The 15,388-nt window shown below is 38.5% G+C and overlaps 1 protein-coding gene across 6 annotated transcripts in view; it reads left to right on the top strand.

Annotated features, from left to right (window-relative positions):
• NBEA (neurobeachin) overlaps positions 1 to 15,388 on the top strand; it is a 509,146-nt gene that overhangs the window by 121,970 nt on the left and 371,788 nt on the right. For all 6 annotated transcript variants that reach the window (XM_049822909.1, XM_049822905.1, XM_049822906.1 and 3 more), the window contains exons 8-10: positions 1,822 to 1,968; positions 8,693 to 8,890; positions 9,320 to 9,453. In XM_049822909.1, coding sequence (XP_049678866.1) covers positions 1,822 to 1,968; positions 8,693 to 8,890; positions 9,320 to 9,453 — 479 coding nt within the window. The remainder of the gene's footprint in view (positions 1 to 1,821; positions 1,969 to 8,692; positions 8,891 to 9,319; positions 9,454 to 15,388) is intronic.

Below are 15,388 nucleotides of genomic sequence, written 5' to 3'. Positions count from 1 at the left end.
AAATGTGAGATAGTTGGAGGAAGACCAAATGAGCTATGAGTATTGGGTGCTGATTTTTAAATCAATCAGTCAATCAGGTTTACAGATTGTTTGGCATCTGGAACAGCAGTGAATAAAAATTACCAGAATATCAGGAGTTAGCCCTCCTCTCCAATTAAAAATAATGGAAACACCTAATCCAGAGTGAAGCACTGGACAATGGGAAAGTATAATCTGGCCAGAATGAAAAAAAGCAGAACTGGAAATTACTACAGGTTAACAGACCTAGAATGTCATTATATGTAGTACTCAAAATCCATCAAGAGCTACAATGGTTGCTATACAATTAATGATAACTAGAAGAATCCAGGAAAATACCCTTGTAATAGGCAGGAATATGTATCTCAGAAAATTGTTGGGAAGCTTCACCATTAGATTTACCAGTAGTCAAAGTGGTCTCATAGCCCATCTTTTGCACTGTGCATCCTGGATAGGACTTTATGAATCAATTTGGATGTAGGGTTTTTTTCAGAAGTTTTTTTAGTTCTGTCCAAAAAAAAATTATTAAAAAATGCAGATATTCCAAGGGAAAAAAAATTGGAAGAGGTATCTGGTCAAAAGGAGGATAAATCAGAGATAAAAACCTGGATACTTCTTACCTCACCTCATTGCAAAGCTGAGCTCCAGATCTTTGACTTCCCGCTAACTCTTTAAACAGAGTCCCCGTTTCCTTTTCACCAGCTTACCCACCTAGATCAGTTGCTGTAGCAGTTCAGCATATTTGATTCCATTCTCCAGACTGACAGAAGTTTTTCTTAGGGTAAAACTCTGCAGCCAAGCAAAATAAAAAAGCAGGCTTCCTAATGCAGTTTCTACTGGTTTGCTGATTCAGCTCAAAAAGTGAGGCCTGATCCTTGTTTCTATTAAATAAAGTACACGTGACTCAAGGAAGCTGCGAGAATAGCGTTGCAAAGATCCTTGTCTTTCCTGTTGTTGTCCTCTTGTGCTGCATCTTGTTTTCCAGTTCCCCAGATCTTTATTCTAGACAGTTAAGTTCTAAACTTTGTTTCTTCTGAAAGTGTTTTTTCTTGGAAGCACCAGAAGAATTTAATCTAATTATTGTAAAATAAATCTCAATTGAAAAAAAAAAAAAAAAAAAGCCACAAAAAAGACTCCAAATCTGAATTAATGAAATGGACAGATGGAGAATTGCAGAAGGTCTTTGTGCAGAGGGATAGCTGTTGGAAGAAGGAAAGGAAAATAACAACTCTTGTGACTGTGGAAGAAGACAGAAGAGGAGTTTAAGGTCAAACCAAATCATTATAGGCTGTGGTCATAGAGGAAGACTGTGCACCAGTTGCCAACTAGAAAAAATCATATTTGTTTTTTTCTGCTAGAGCTGTTTAGCCCTGTTAGCACAACGCTGAAAGAAGAGTGCATTTCAGTGCCTGTTCTTGTGTGTTAGCAGTGGGAGTTCTGATTATAATTACAAGGAACTTCAAGGCTTTCATATTTCCTAGAAGGCAATAGCAAAGGTTATTTGGTACTTGAATCTACTGTTCTAATTTTCTCTGTTGTATGTTGTACAATTAATAAAAAAACAAATTCTAGCAGCCAGTCATAACAGCTTTTTAATACTGACCTGTAAAACAATTAATGCTACAATATTCAAAATGAAGTTGTTCGCTACAGGGAATCAGGTACTGAAGTAATAAATGATTGATTTATTTTCTTAATTACGGTCTCCCTTTATTTTTTGGCTTCAGTTGGTGTACATGAATATTATTTAATTGTATGGTTTGTATCCCTAAACTTCATTAACGTTGCCTCTTTCTGATACAGAGCTATGATAAATGTTTTCTTGGCTCTTCGGAGACTGCTGATGCTAACAGAGTGTTCTGTGGCCAGCTGGGAGCAGTATATGTATTCACTGAAGCACTCAACCCAGCACAGATTTTTGCAATACATCAGTTAGGACCTGGATATAAGGTAATAATGAATCTTAAAAAATATGAAAGTGGAAAAAAGAAAATAATTGATAGATATAGTTGGAAGTTACGTATACGTATGCATGTAGATGTTCCACTTAGGATCTTGTAGAGCGATGTGATTTCTTTCAGCGAAAGAAGAATATTTCTTCAAGTATCCTAACTTACATTTATTTCCACCAGCTTTTTGAAAGATGCAAGTTGTCTCTTTACAGCATAGCTGAAACATGTTTGCATGTGAAATTTATGAGTTTGGGTCATAATTGGATTAGAGCAATTTCATATTTGGTGTTCTGAATACCAGAGGAGTAACTTTCTTCTCTACTGTTTGTGTTTAAAACCTGAGTTAAGGCAGATTAACATTCAACAAGGCATAATAAACCAACTTAGTTCAAATGCACGGTTTCAAACAGTTCTGCTGAAATAAAAGTTGAGCTTTTTACTCATGCTTTGCCAGTGAAATTTAGGGGACAGTTTGGACAAATTAATGGTGCATGCATAAACTTGGGTCTCTAGCATGAACAATTACTTATGTCTTGGAATGGCTGTGTATAGTATTATTTTACCAAGAAAAATAAAGCAGATACTTTGCAGAAGTCTGCAGAAACTGCCTAGTGGAGAAGGCTTGAAAATGAACCTAACCCCAGCTAAACACTATTCAATTTCTACCATCAATTATTCCCAAATTTTCTTTTTCTGATTTGTGAAATTTGCAGTATCATCTGAAGTAGACTTTCAGGTTTTTAGTATATATCATATACTCTGAAGATAAAAAACGTTTTAAAATAGCAAGTAAAAATCAGCATTTAGATTGTAATAATACTAATTTGGTGTGCTGAAAATGATTGCTCTAAATCATTTGATGACAGCTAACATTTGAATGACAGTGACAGCTGAAAATATCTTTTATGGTATGTATGTAGTGTGAATAGCCAAAAACATGTCAAGGTTACTTGGAGAAGAGGAAGTCTCTTGCATACAGTTGATGGTTAAAACCTGCTTTGAAAATAAAAATGTTCAGTCAGTCAAGAGAAATGTATCACCTGTGCAAACAAGGACTACTTTTTTCCAAACTTAATACTGTATGTTTTTTGAACAAATATTTCTGCACATATTTTTTTTGGTCATACAAAAGAAAGTAATGTAACCTTATGCCTCTTAATAATAAATGTAGTAAATCTTTATGAATTTATTAAGTTCCTGGATTTGCAGCAGCATACTGAATTGATATCAAATAGAAATAATGCTTTCATTTGTTTCAAGAAGTGAAAATTATTACGTAATATTTTGTGAGTGTTGAAGGGGTTCATAAGGCATACATGCTTTCACGCTAAACGACATTTCCAGTAGTTACTGCGCTAACCCTATTACAGTGCTGTCAAATTGCCTTGTTTGATTCATAGGTTTCCCTTAAACTACGTTTCCTCACACCTGTAGTTTCTTAGTGACTTTTGTAAAATGTCAGTTAGATGAAATTTAATACTTTGGGGATATTTTTCTTTGGTATATCATGTTTTTAGGTTTAGGTTGTGTCCCCGCACAGTTAATGCCTCCTTCCTCTCTAAAGTAGTTTCCTTCCCTGTCTAAGAATCTGAAAGCATATTTTACTAATAGTGGTTAAAAAGAGCAGGTTTCTACAGCAGGACCCTAGAAATAGTAAAATTTCTTTCCTGAACTTCCTTATTCCAAAAAATAAGACAAAAGAGAATCCTTTTTTTTTTTTTTCTCACCTTCTTCCAACCCAAGATCTACCATGTAGAGGGAAGAAACCATGTGGTGTAATTTAGAAATCTCAGGGCACTGACTGTGGCTTTCGCTCAAAAGCTTGCCTCTTTGGTGTCACAGTTACTTCTGTAAATTCTTTCAGATTCTGTGCGGGTGCAAAGGTCCATCAGTTCAGAACACTTCAGTATGGTATTTCATAGTCCAAGGGAGCCTCAGCTGACACGTAGCTCGAATTGCCGGACATTAGAGATCCCATTCTTGCTCTTACCTAACTTGCTGATGCAAACTGGCCTTTCAGAAACTTTTCTTAAGTAGTTCACAACATGTCCTGTTCATTCTAATTGTTGGTACTGTTAGCCAGCTGGGAGAATCAACTGTTCAACTTTTCCAGAAGAGCAACTATTTTAGATGCATTGTGAACTCCGGTTATGCCAAAGCTTTTCTCCCAAAGAAGGATTATTCAAAATACTTGAGAATTTTTGGATAATGTCTTCATACAGATGTTTGGGGTTTTTCCTATGACGGTGGTAGATCCTTTGATTTACAATTCTTGCTTTAGTCCACTATATCTCAGGATTGTGATTCTTTAGGGAAAGCGACCATCTCTTATTTGGTGCTTTACCTGCTTTGTTCATGACAAGAGATACGATTTTGCCTCTCATTCAGCTACCCTCACAATCATTCATAATGTCCCTAGTCTACAATGACTGCCATTAAGATCTCTGGAAAACAGAGAAATCTCCGTACTCTACCAACATACCAGAGCTCAGGACAGTGCAGTAGGCACACATCTGTGACTATATGTAGTATGTAATGCTGCAAATAACACCAAAGCCACAAAGTTCAGGAGAAGGCAGATCTTGATCTACAAAGAAAAGCAAATCTGTTGCATCTTGTCCCACCCCTATTCTGTGATGCAGGTAGAAGCAATGGATTTTAGGATTAACTAGAGAAATCATTAAAATAAGCTTTATTTATCATTTTTATATAATATTTACATAAATTTGTGTATGTAATATATTATTTATTGCACATTACATGCTTATTACAGAATGATGTAAAATAGAAACAGTTCATAATACTTCCACGCTGGTCTTGCTCAACATGACCTTCTGAATGCATTTAGTTGTAACCAGCATGCCTTAATATAAAAATGTATTTATTAAGCACATAGATAGTTTACTTTGAAATACTAAATACTAAAAGCCCTGTCCTAATTGCTCTGTCAAGTCTGCGCCACTCCTCTTAACCCTCCCATATGCATTTCAAAACAAGTTATCAGATTATTCCGTATGTTGCTGCATCTGAGTTTGCTCTTAATCGGTGCTGCAGTATCAATGTTTTTGTCAGGTACGAAGGTTGGAGTGAAAATGCCTTCATGCACGCACATACAAACACACACAAAATACTCTTGAAAATTTAAACTTCCTTAAGCCAATTATATAGTATCAGGTAATATTTTATGTACGATCACTGAACCCGCAGTAGCAAAATGGGGTGAATGGTAAATCAAAAAGCAGCACTCTTGCTGCTAAAGGAGAGGGGAGAGCTGCTGGTGTTTAAGTGGTGGTCCTGATCAAGCACAGCTTCTTGTACTGGAGAAGACAGTGCTGGAGTAATTCTCAGCTCGCTCTGTTCTCTCTCCCACTCCTGTAGGAGCAACATCTATCCTTTATACCTTCTTTACGGATCCCGTATATATTCTTTCCATATATAGAATATGTTAAATCTAAGGCTCTTGTTTGCTGTCCGTATGCCCTTACACTGCTTGTACCGGATCTCAAAGTTGGATTCCTTCAGTGACCAGTAACCAACCATTTCCCATCTGAGCTTATCTGCTTGACAGCTTCTGCTATCCTCCTGTGGTTGTATTTTCCCAAGTCCCCAGTACAGCATGCGTATACTGCATTTCTTTTCTCTTTCTGTAGTTCAATGTTAGTAATAAAGGAGTGTCATACATCAGAATTTGTAGCCTCTCTTTCCATTCTGTTATAATAATGTTTTGGGTATGAGAATAGCATTTCCAATTTATGATCAGTTTTGTTAGGCTTTGATGGCAGAATGTCCCTTTAATTCTTGTTTTTCCTCCAAAAAAATGTGAGGCAGTATTATATTAATTCATAACTTACTTGTGCCTGACTTTCAAATAGTGATCTCTGATAAGTTTTTGAGGCCTAGTAAGCACTGAAAACCAGGAGGTAGATTCATGTAAAAATTTGTTTATAAAACCGATTCTATTTTAACTTAAGCAGTTTAGAAAGTTGTGAAATTTCATGGTAATGAAATAATACAAATTTTGTGTTGCAACACTTTGGCATATTTAAAACGGCAAAGTTATGAAGAACTATGTAGAAGTAAAACATTCTGAGCTTTGGGATCTGACAAAGCTTAGAGGAGTGAAAAATTTTCCAAGTAAGAAGCGTTTTCATGTGGTAAAACATCAAAATATAGTACATGCAGAATGCCGATATCTTTGGAAATCAATGAAATGACTAAATTATTTCTGTCTCTGCAGAAAGTGCACAGAGATTTGTCTGTACAGTTAAAAATGCCCTCTGGGGAGAAATACATCATCACCTTCCTCGGGACAAATCAGTAATCTGTAGCTTTCATTTCCTGATAAGTGCGATGTAGCCAGCCATATCAACAGAGAGCCAGCTCTCAGGCTTTAAGCATAATACTCATTCTTCAGGTTTTTCTATGTCAGTGTGTGGCACAAAAGGAACACATTTCTAGATTAAAACGCTTGGTGCCGAGGGCCGAATACCCACAGTGTGTGTATTTGGGGGATTTTACTTCAGATTGGTTGTAGTCTGATCCTTTGGGTTGAGTGACTACCACCGGTTGGAGGGCATTTGGGTTTTAGCCAAAAGGGATTCTCTTTGGTTCTGAACGGCTTTGCAGTATGAACAGAGCAGTGAGTGGGGATTGCTGGGATTTGTAGGGATTTCCCTACAAAATGGATTCCTAACCCAAATGCAAATCACAGAACGGTTGGGCTTGTTGGAAGGGACCTCTGGAGGTCAGCTGGTCCAACCCCCCCCACTCAAGCAGGGCCACCTTGAGCCAGTTGCTCAGGACTGCGTCCAGATGCCTTTGGACTGTCTCCAGAGATGGAGACCACCACCTCGCTGGGCACCCTCATGGGGAAAAAGTGTTTCCTGATCTTCAGAGGAAACCTCCAGTGTTTCCGCTTGTGCCCATTGCCTCGTGTCCTGTCGGTGGGCACCGCTGAGAAGAGCCCGACTCCGTCTTCTTCGCGCCTTCCCTTCAGATACTTACACACACCGATGAAATCCTCCGAGGTTTCTTTTCTGCAGGCTGAAGAGTCCTGCCTCTCTCAGCCTTTCCTCACAGGAGAGATGCTCCAGTCGCTTCATGATTTTTGTGGCCCTTCACTGGACTCTCTCCAGTAAGTCCGTGACTATTTGGTACTGGGGAGCCCAGAACTCCAGGTACGACCTCACCAGTGCCGAGTAGGTGAAACCATTGACTTCCTAGTCGCTTCCTTTTGCCCTCCCTGCCTGCGCTCTCTGTTACGGTACCTGCATCTCGCGCATTTTCGGGAGGGCCTCGCTGCCTCCCCTCTGCTTGACGTCGCCAAGGGTGGGACGGGGCTGACTGACGGATCTGCTCTGGGTTCTCCCCAGGCTGTTCGCTCTGCGTCAATCTCACGCCCCGCGTACAAGTGGCTGCTTGTCACAAGACGTTCTATCGCCGAGTGCCGCTCACTTGAGCAGATGCGCTTTCCCATCGTTTGGCTGTAAGCAAGAGAATTTTGTTAGGGTTTCCAGCAGCCTTGAGAGCTCTGTAAAAGCTGGATGGGTTTTACAGGTTTACGTAGTCGGTAGGAACCTGTAATTCATTTGGGAAGAGCACCTGATAGCCTGGAAGTTGCCTATTTTAATTCTGCTGACCTGGATAACCAAAACCCCAGTGACAGTACTTTCGATAGTTTCGTGATATAGGATTTCTTACTGGGGGTGGGGAGGGAGGGAAGGCTTTGGTAGGACCAAAGGGATACAGAGAATTGTGATGGCTATATGCAGTGAAGAAAAAAGCACAATGATTCATAATTAATCTCAGCAATAAATTATTTTAAACTGAGTAAAGAATTTAGAAGTATAATATTTTCTATATATTGCATTAATTAAATGGTGGCAATTTTTAACAAATTTGCTTTACTTGTATCGGTACAGCACTGTGTGTAACTACTAGTTGTCTTTCTGCCACTGTCAGATGATTGTTTCATGCAAGAGTACTTATGTGCCAAGTAAATCTGACAACGCTTTGCAGAAAGGCAGAAATCTATCTTCTTGTGCTTGATTGATTTGTCAGTGTTGCCAGAAAACCTAGTTTTAGATCAGATATGAAACATGGTATGTTTAAGAATAACAGAAATTTTCAGTATTCCTTTGTAAAAGCTTTGAGTTTGAAAATCATTAACTTGAAATATGGCATTTATTATTTTATTTGGATTTTTTTTTTAGTGTAATTAGCTTGTTTATATATACTCCTGACTGTTAATGAAGCATGGATTTTAATACTGTTTAAAAATAACCATTCCTTTAATCAAAATGGTATAGGATTCGATATTCTAATTTGAGTGAGTTTATATAAACTAAAATACAAGGCATTTAATTTGTTCTTTATTTTTAGTGTGTTATATACTCAATTTTTTATTTTAACATATTTATAGCTGTTTAATGTGGCATATTTCTTCCAGATAGCTACTTCTCAAACTTGTTAACACTGATGCTGAAAGGAGAGAGAAATAATGCTACGTATATATCAAATATTATATTGACATGTTGATGTGGAGTAGAGTAATTTAAAAAAAATGTATCATTGTTCAGTAGCATTAAACTACTGGAAAATTAAAACAAAGTTTAGCAGTTTCTGTATTCCTTCTCAAGTCCAATGTGTTTTCTGCACATTTTGTGGCAAGGATTTTGTCCAAAATATTTACTTTGTAAAACTTCTGTTTTCTTTTTTTTCAGAGCACATTCAAATTTAAATCTGAGAGTGATATTCATCTGGCTGAGCACCATAAACAAGTGCTATACGATGGGAAACTTGCAAGTAGCATTGCTTTTACTTATAATGCGAAGGCTACTGATGCTCAGCTATGCCTTGAATCCTCACCAAAAGAAAATCCTTCAATTTTTGTACACTCCCCCCATGCTCTTATGCTTCAGGTTTGTGCTACTAAATTGATGTTCTGTGATTACTGTTAGCTCAACATCATTTGCATAAGAGGATTTGTGTGCTAGTGTACAACGAGACTATTTTGTATTATTTCAGCTCTCGGTATACCTATCACTTGAAGGGTTCTTTCTTTGCTCGCTTTCTAGAGCAAAAAAATGATTATTTCTTCATTAAGAAATATGTACTTCATACCATAAGGCACGGTGTGCCATGAGACTGCAGTTTTCTGTTTAACGTTTGCCTTCAAGTATAACGATTACAACTGAAACATAAGTAACAAAACTAAGTTAAAACAAGTCTGATTTAATTTGCGCTCAATTCAGTGATAAAGTGTTCCCAAGTTATGTTTGCAACTGCCCTTTAAAATTAAGATTAACTAGGGGTTTTTTTCTTCTTTTGTCTTTATTTTATTAATTTAGGATGTGAAGGCTATTGTAACGCACTCCATTCACAGTGCAATTCATTCCATTGGAGGGATTCAAGTTCTTTTTCCTCTCTTTGCCCAGTTAGACAATCGACAGCTGCACGACAGTCAGGTGGAAACAACAGTTTGGTAAGCTTCTTTCAAGCAAGATACAAACTAAATTAAGCTAAGAACATTTTCGTTTTTGTTGTGGGAATGTTTGTTTCCTTTTCTTTTGTAAATACCGTGACTTACGTTTTACCCTTGTTTCTTTGGAAATAATATTATTTTTTAAGACGTAGTTTACTGTAGAGATGTGTAAATTGTATTAATCGGATGAGATTCCAGATGGAACTGGCATAAAATTGATTGGATTGGGTAATGTCAGTTCTTGCAACTTCTAAAAGGAACCGATGAACATTTACTTGACAGTGCAATGTTGTTTACTTTCTCAAAGTCAGTGTCGTTTGAATTCATATTTAATAACATTCAAAATTAACAAAAGATATCTCCTTCGATATTAATACGTGGTCAGAAAGTCACAGAGCTATGGTCAGTTCTTTTGTGGCCGTATTGCAATTGCAGCAGTGACTGGGGCCACACCAAGAGAGTTTTAAAGAGGGACACGTGAAGTCTCTGCTCCGATGCCACAGAAATAACCCCGAGGTTGAAAAGCTTGCACAGAAGTAGATGAATTCTTCTGTGCGTAGCCTGCAAGGACGGCTGAGGGGGCTGTCAGTACGCACGCCGACTTGTGCAGAGCTAGCCCAGCTGTGGTCCTTTTTGCAAAGATCATCTCTGGCCACCTCCTTGCCAGGGCAGGCTAGCGGCAGCACGAGGTGTCTGACCGCGTCAGAGCAAAACCTGCGCTCTAAACCTTTGGCGGTAACACAACCGAAAAGGTAACGCTGAAGAACTGGTACGGCGTTTCTCCGTAGGGTGGTACGTAACCAAAACCTCCTAGAAAACGGTGTTTAGGGGCAGCATAAGCTGACTCTTGTATTTGAATAAAGTTATAAAGCAGGTGCATAATTCAGAGTACATGGCTTATTTTCCTACTCTGCTATTAGTTATCGTGGATATTTCCTGTTGCGTTAGATAGTTCAGTAATAAATTAGTTAACTGAAAAATAATTAAATACTGCTAAAATGGCTGACAATTTTGAAAAATTTAACTGAAAGGGGTACATTGGTATAATTTCTTGTGAAAGGTCACTTGCCTTATTCTAATTTAAGAAATTAATCAATTTGGTGACGTTTTGTCAGCCATCTGTTTTCCCCTTTGGTGAGGCAAATATATGTAGCTAAGATGGCTGCTGGGTTTTATTTGTTTCTGTAGTGTGAAAAGTTAATGTATTTCAAGAGAATATTTTAGTCCAATGTTAGAAGTAATATCACAGTCTACTTTCAAGCAGTATAGTGGTGCAATTATTTCCGTCAATGTTAAAGACTGAAAAGCTGGTTGTGTATTGGCTCATGTGGGATATTTACTTTTTTGTAGACTGTCTTCCGGTATGTACTTTTCATTGAAGTCTTGCGAAGTAAGGGGAATAGAAAAAACAATGCTTGGCTTGAAATAAATTTGGAAAAAAATTTCCCTGTATGTTTTTATTTACTGGCACAGCAGTAGGCAAAAATGGTTTATTCCAATTTAAGGAAGATCATGTGTGTATGTGCCCATACATATGAATACAAAATATGTTAAATTCATTAATGAACAGAGTCTGTAATAAATGATAAAGCAGTAACTAGGTCTGTTTAAAAATGGGAAAGCTAATATAAAGTTAAATTTTGTAAGTCGAGATAAAGACTAATTCTTCCCAAGTGTGTGGTCTTTCCAGTGGGTGAGAACATTCATAAAGTTCAATTTAAAATGTACAGAACATTTCTGGAGTTAGTTAAACTCTAAGTAGGAAAAAAAAGTTGTTCTTGAATAAATCAATGCATTTCTTCTATAATTAGATTATATTCTAAAAAGAGATCTGTAATTCATTATGCTATATGATTGTACAAATGCATAATACAAGAAGATGTGATCTAACTCAAAAACATATTCAAAAGATTTTTAAACAAATGGCTGCTTGGTGAGATGTTACTTCAGTGTTGAATTACCATAGTTTTGGTGTATGTACATTATTTTCTTATATTTAATTTAATAGGATGTAGATATTGAGAAAAATAATAATTTAAGTGAGCAAGGAAGTAGGCAAATAAAGGAATTAAAGATTTCTGGGGACAAAGAAAGGAAATAATGGGGAAAGGGGGCTAAACAGGAAAAACAGGGCTATGGTTAACATTCATTTGTGGAGTAGAATAAGGGAAGAAGTATACTTACTGAGTCCTTTCCTTCTTTCCCCTTGTTTTTTAGACTGTTCTGTCTTTATTTGTTCCTTTCCAAAATGCAGTTGTTGAACTGTATCTGGTACATATTTATACCTTTCTTACCTATGAAAATGTATCTACAACAGCAACAGAGGGCTGCGCCACTTGTTTCGGAAAAGTAGTTGGCATTCAGCCATTACAATCTATGGATTTTTACAAGCAGGTCATCTTCATGCCACTTTGCCAAAAAGAAAAAAAAACAAAACAAAACCAAAAAAAAACCCCAGAAAAGGTCCAGGTGATGCTTGATGGCAGTAGACCATTATGTTTGTAAAGGCTTACTATGGCTGTAGAATTTATTTCTTTCTGGTGGCCAAGTGGGGGACAGAAGTTCTCCCTTGAATAGCTGTGCTGCCTTTTGTCTTAATGTGTTCCTGGGAGGTGGGAAATAGAAGTAGCTTGATACCCCAGTGTAAGTGTCCTAGGTTTCCAACTACCTTTCTGAATCCTTCTCACCTCCTTCTCTCCTGCACATATCACAATCTGTTTGATAAGTTCAAGTTTCTCAATTATTTGTGTAAATTTTTTTTAACATTGGAAGGGGGTTGTTAACAGGACTATGAGGGAACACCTTGCTTTTTAATCGTCTCGATCCACTTATAATTTTAGTCTTTTCTAAATTAATAGATTAATTGTAAATAAAATTTTAAATCCTAAAGCAGGCCAATATGAATATAGCAACTTTGTGGTTTAATGGTATTCTTTTAAATGTTCTTTATTCCTGTAATATGTATATCCCTTTGTGCCTTATCTACATCTTCCATGAGACCAATGAAATATTGAAATCATCTACAATTCTGCTTTTGAAGCACTGTATAGATTCTTATGCTCTCATACACTGAAAGTAAAAGAATGGAAACTGAGTTCATATCTTAAGTATGTTTTCTTAGATTAAGAGATGCACCTGCTATTCAGGAGAGTGGTCCATCAACTTGGATGCCAAGACTGCTACTTTTTATCCTGCTTTTCAGTACTCTGGTTAGAATAGAAAATGTGGCGGTTTAGATCAATAAGGTGTTTATGTAATAAAAAGAAATATAGAGTGCTTGTGGTGGGTTGACCCTGGCTGGATGCCAGGTGCCCACCAAAGCCGCTCTATCGCTCTCCCCCTCAGCTGGACAGGGGAGAGAAAATATAATAAAAGTCTTACAGGTCGAGATAAGGACAGGGAGAGATAACTCACCAATTACCATCACAGGCAAAACAGACCTGACTTGGGGAAATTAGCTTAATTTCTTAGCAGTCAAATCAGAGTATGGTAATGAGAAATAAACCAAATCTTCAAACACCATCTCCCCACCCAGCCCTTCTTCTCAGGCTCAGCTTCACTCCCAATTTTCTCTCCCTTCTCCCCACAGCAGCGCAGGGGGACGGGGAATGGGGGCTGGGGTCAGTTCCTCACACTTCATCTCTGCCGCTCCTTCCTCCTCAGGGGGAGGAGGACTCCTCACTCGGCCCCTGCTCCACGTGGGGTCCCTTCCATGGGAGACAGTCCTCCATGAACTTCTCAATGCACGAGTCCTTCCCACGGGCTGCAGTTCTTCACGAACTGCTCCAGCGTGGGTCCCTTCCAGGGGCTGCAGTCCTTCAGGCACAGCCTGCTCCAGCGTGGGCTTCCCACGGTGTGCCAGCCTCCTTCGGGCATCGCCCTGCTCCAGCGTGGGGTCCTCCCCGGGCTGCAGGTGGAGATCTGCTCCCCCGTGGACCTCCCTGGGCCGCAGGGACACAGCCTGCTTCACCGTGGTCTTCCTCACGGGCTGCAGGGGAATCTCTGCTCCGGCAGCTGGAGCATCTCCTCCCCTCCTTCTGCACTGACCTTGGTGTCTGCAGGGCTGTGTTTCTCTCCCATAATCTCACTCCTCTCCTCAGCTATTCTTCTGCAGCAGGTTTTTTCCCCTTCTTAAATCTGTTATCACAGAGGTGCTGCCACCATCGCTGATGGGCTCGGCCTCGGCCAGCGGTGGGTCTGTCTTGGAGCCGGCTGGCATTGGCTCTGTCGGACATGGGGGAAGCTTCCAGCAGCTTCTCACAGAAGCCACCCCTGTAGCCCACCCACTACGAAAACCTTGCCATGCAAACCCAATACGGTGGTTTTTTCTGTTATGGTACTGTTGTTATTACCTTTGATTATGCTATATGGGTAACATGATAGGAAGGACTTGCTTTCTTCTCTTGTGGTCTCTCACGTGTGGTCTTGAACTCATTTGGGTCTGCTGAGCACTGATTTACAGACTGATTCTGACAAGGTGTTGGGTGCACAGTCTTTGGCACTGACCCAATTCCATCACAGCATAAATAACAAATATTAATTTGGATGAGATTGCTGCTTTGGACTGTACCAGACTGGGAAAATATTTGAAAGTGGAAGAGCTGTAGCTGTTTGCTTAAATAGATGAAGTCATTCCAAGAATTCTTTTATATGCTTATTCTAGAAATTACTAACTGGGTTTGCTAGAGCGCATACACTATACAATACAAATTAAAAATACTTTTACTGTTTATCATACTAAATAAATGCAGTGCCTAGGCCCACCTTAACTATCTTAAAGGTGATATATACACCCACCTAAAATTTGTGGCAAAGTAAATGTAGGCATCTTTTCAGTCAGTTTTATTACTGACATTATTTTCACTCTTTAATATAGGTAGTCCTGTTAACGGAGTATATTGCCCACCTATTGTGAGTGTGTGTGAGTGAAATGAAAACATTGGTGAGTGGGGGCCAACAGTAATATTTCAACTCTTGTTCTTCATTTTTTCCTATGAATGTTTTGTGTGTTTTGCTTTGATCAATGAATATACTAATATTTTTTAGTATTTTTTATATTCAGATGATGCCTTTTGGGGTTCCTGTCTGTAACTAGTAGTGTTGCTGCATCTGCTTCTTGATAGATGAATAGTTTGCTAGGAAATAGACAGTTTTCCTATCAGTTTCCACAGATAGGAAATAGCACAGCTTGATAAGAAATACAATTTTGATGCCTTGATATTTTTATTATTTTAACATGAAAAAACTGTGAATTTCCAATAATTCTTATTAATGTCATTAATTTAATTGGATTTCTCTTTAAGATCATGGTAGCAAATAAGATGAATGCCAAGAAGTATCTGTTGTGAATGAGATTTTGTTGCACGGCTTTGGTTTAGCAGCAATTTAGGATTTATTAATATTTTTGAGATGGATCACAAGATTAGGTTGTTTGATTTTAACGGTACTTAATCATGAGCCAATGTAACAGAGTGATTCAATGGAATTTGTTACAAACAAATTTGCGACTTAGTGAAAGATCCGAAAATGGCAAGGATCACCTGAAACTTCCAGCAGGGTTGCACACACAGATGAAAGTTCAATCAAATCTCACACACGCGCAGATAAAACAGTTCTGAACCACACAGACAGAGAAATAGTTCTGAACCAAACTGCAAATGCAGACGCACAGATAAAACAGTTTTGAACCAAATTTTACCACCCCACCACCTCCCCCGCCACACACACACAGAGGTTAACCTATGATTAAAATTTCCCTTTTGTGAGTTTCATGAATTACTCACTTTTATGTGCCAGCTTTCAATGGCTGGTCAGCAAACCTTGCAAAATCAGGCCTTTGAAGTCCTGATCCACAAAATCGTTGACGGACGATCTCTCAATCCTCATGAAATGCACCCAAAAAGCGTCCGTCCCAGCTCAGGGGGAGACACTGGGT

The sequence above is a fragment of the Accipiter gentilis genome, chromosome 19 (assembly GCF_929443795.1).
Source record: "Accipiter gentilis chromosome 19, bAccGen1.1, whole genome shotgun sequence".
NCBI lineage: Eukaryota > Metazoa > Chordata > Aves > Accipitriformes > Accipitridae > Astur > Astur gentilis.
The sequence above is the reverse complement of the archived record's forward strand: the minus strand, read 5'-3'. Positions and strand labels throughout refer to the sequence as shown.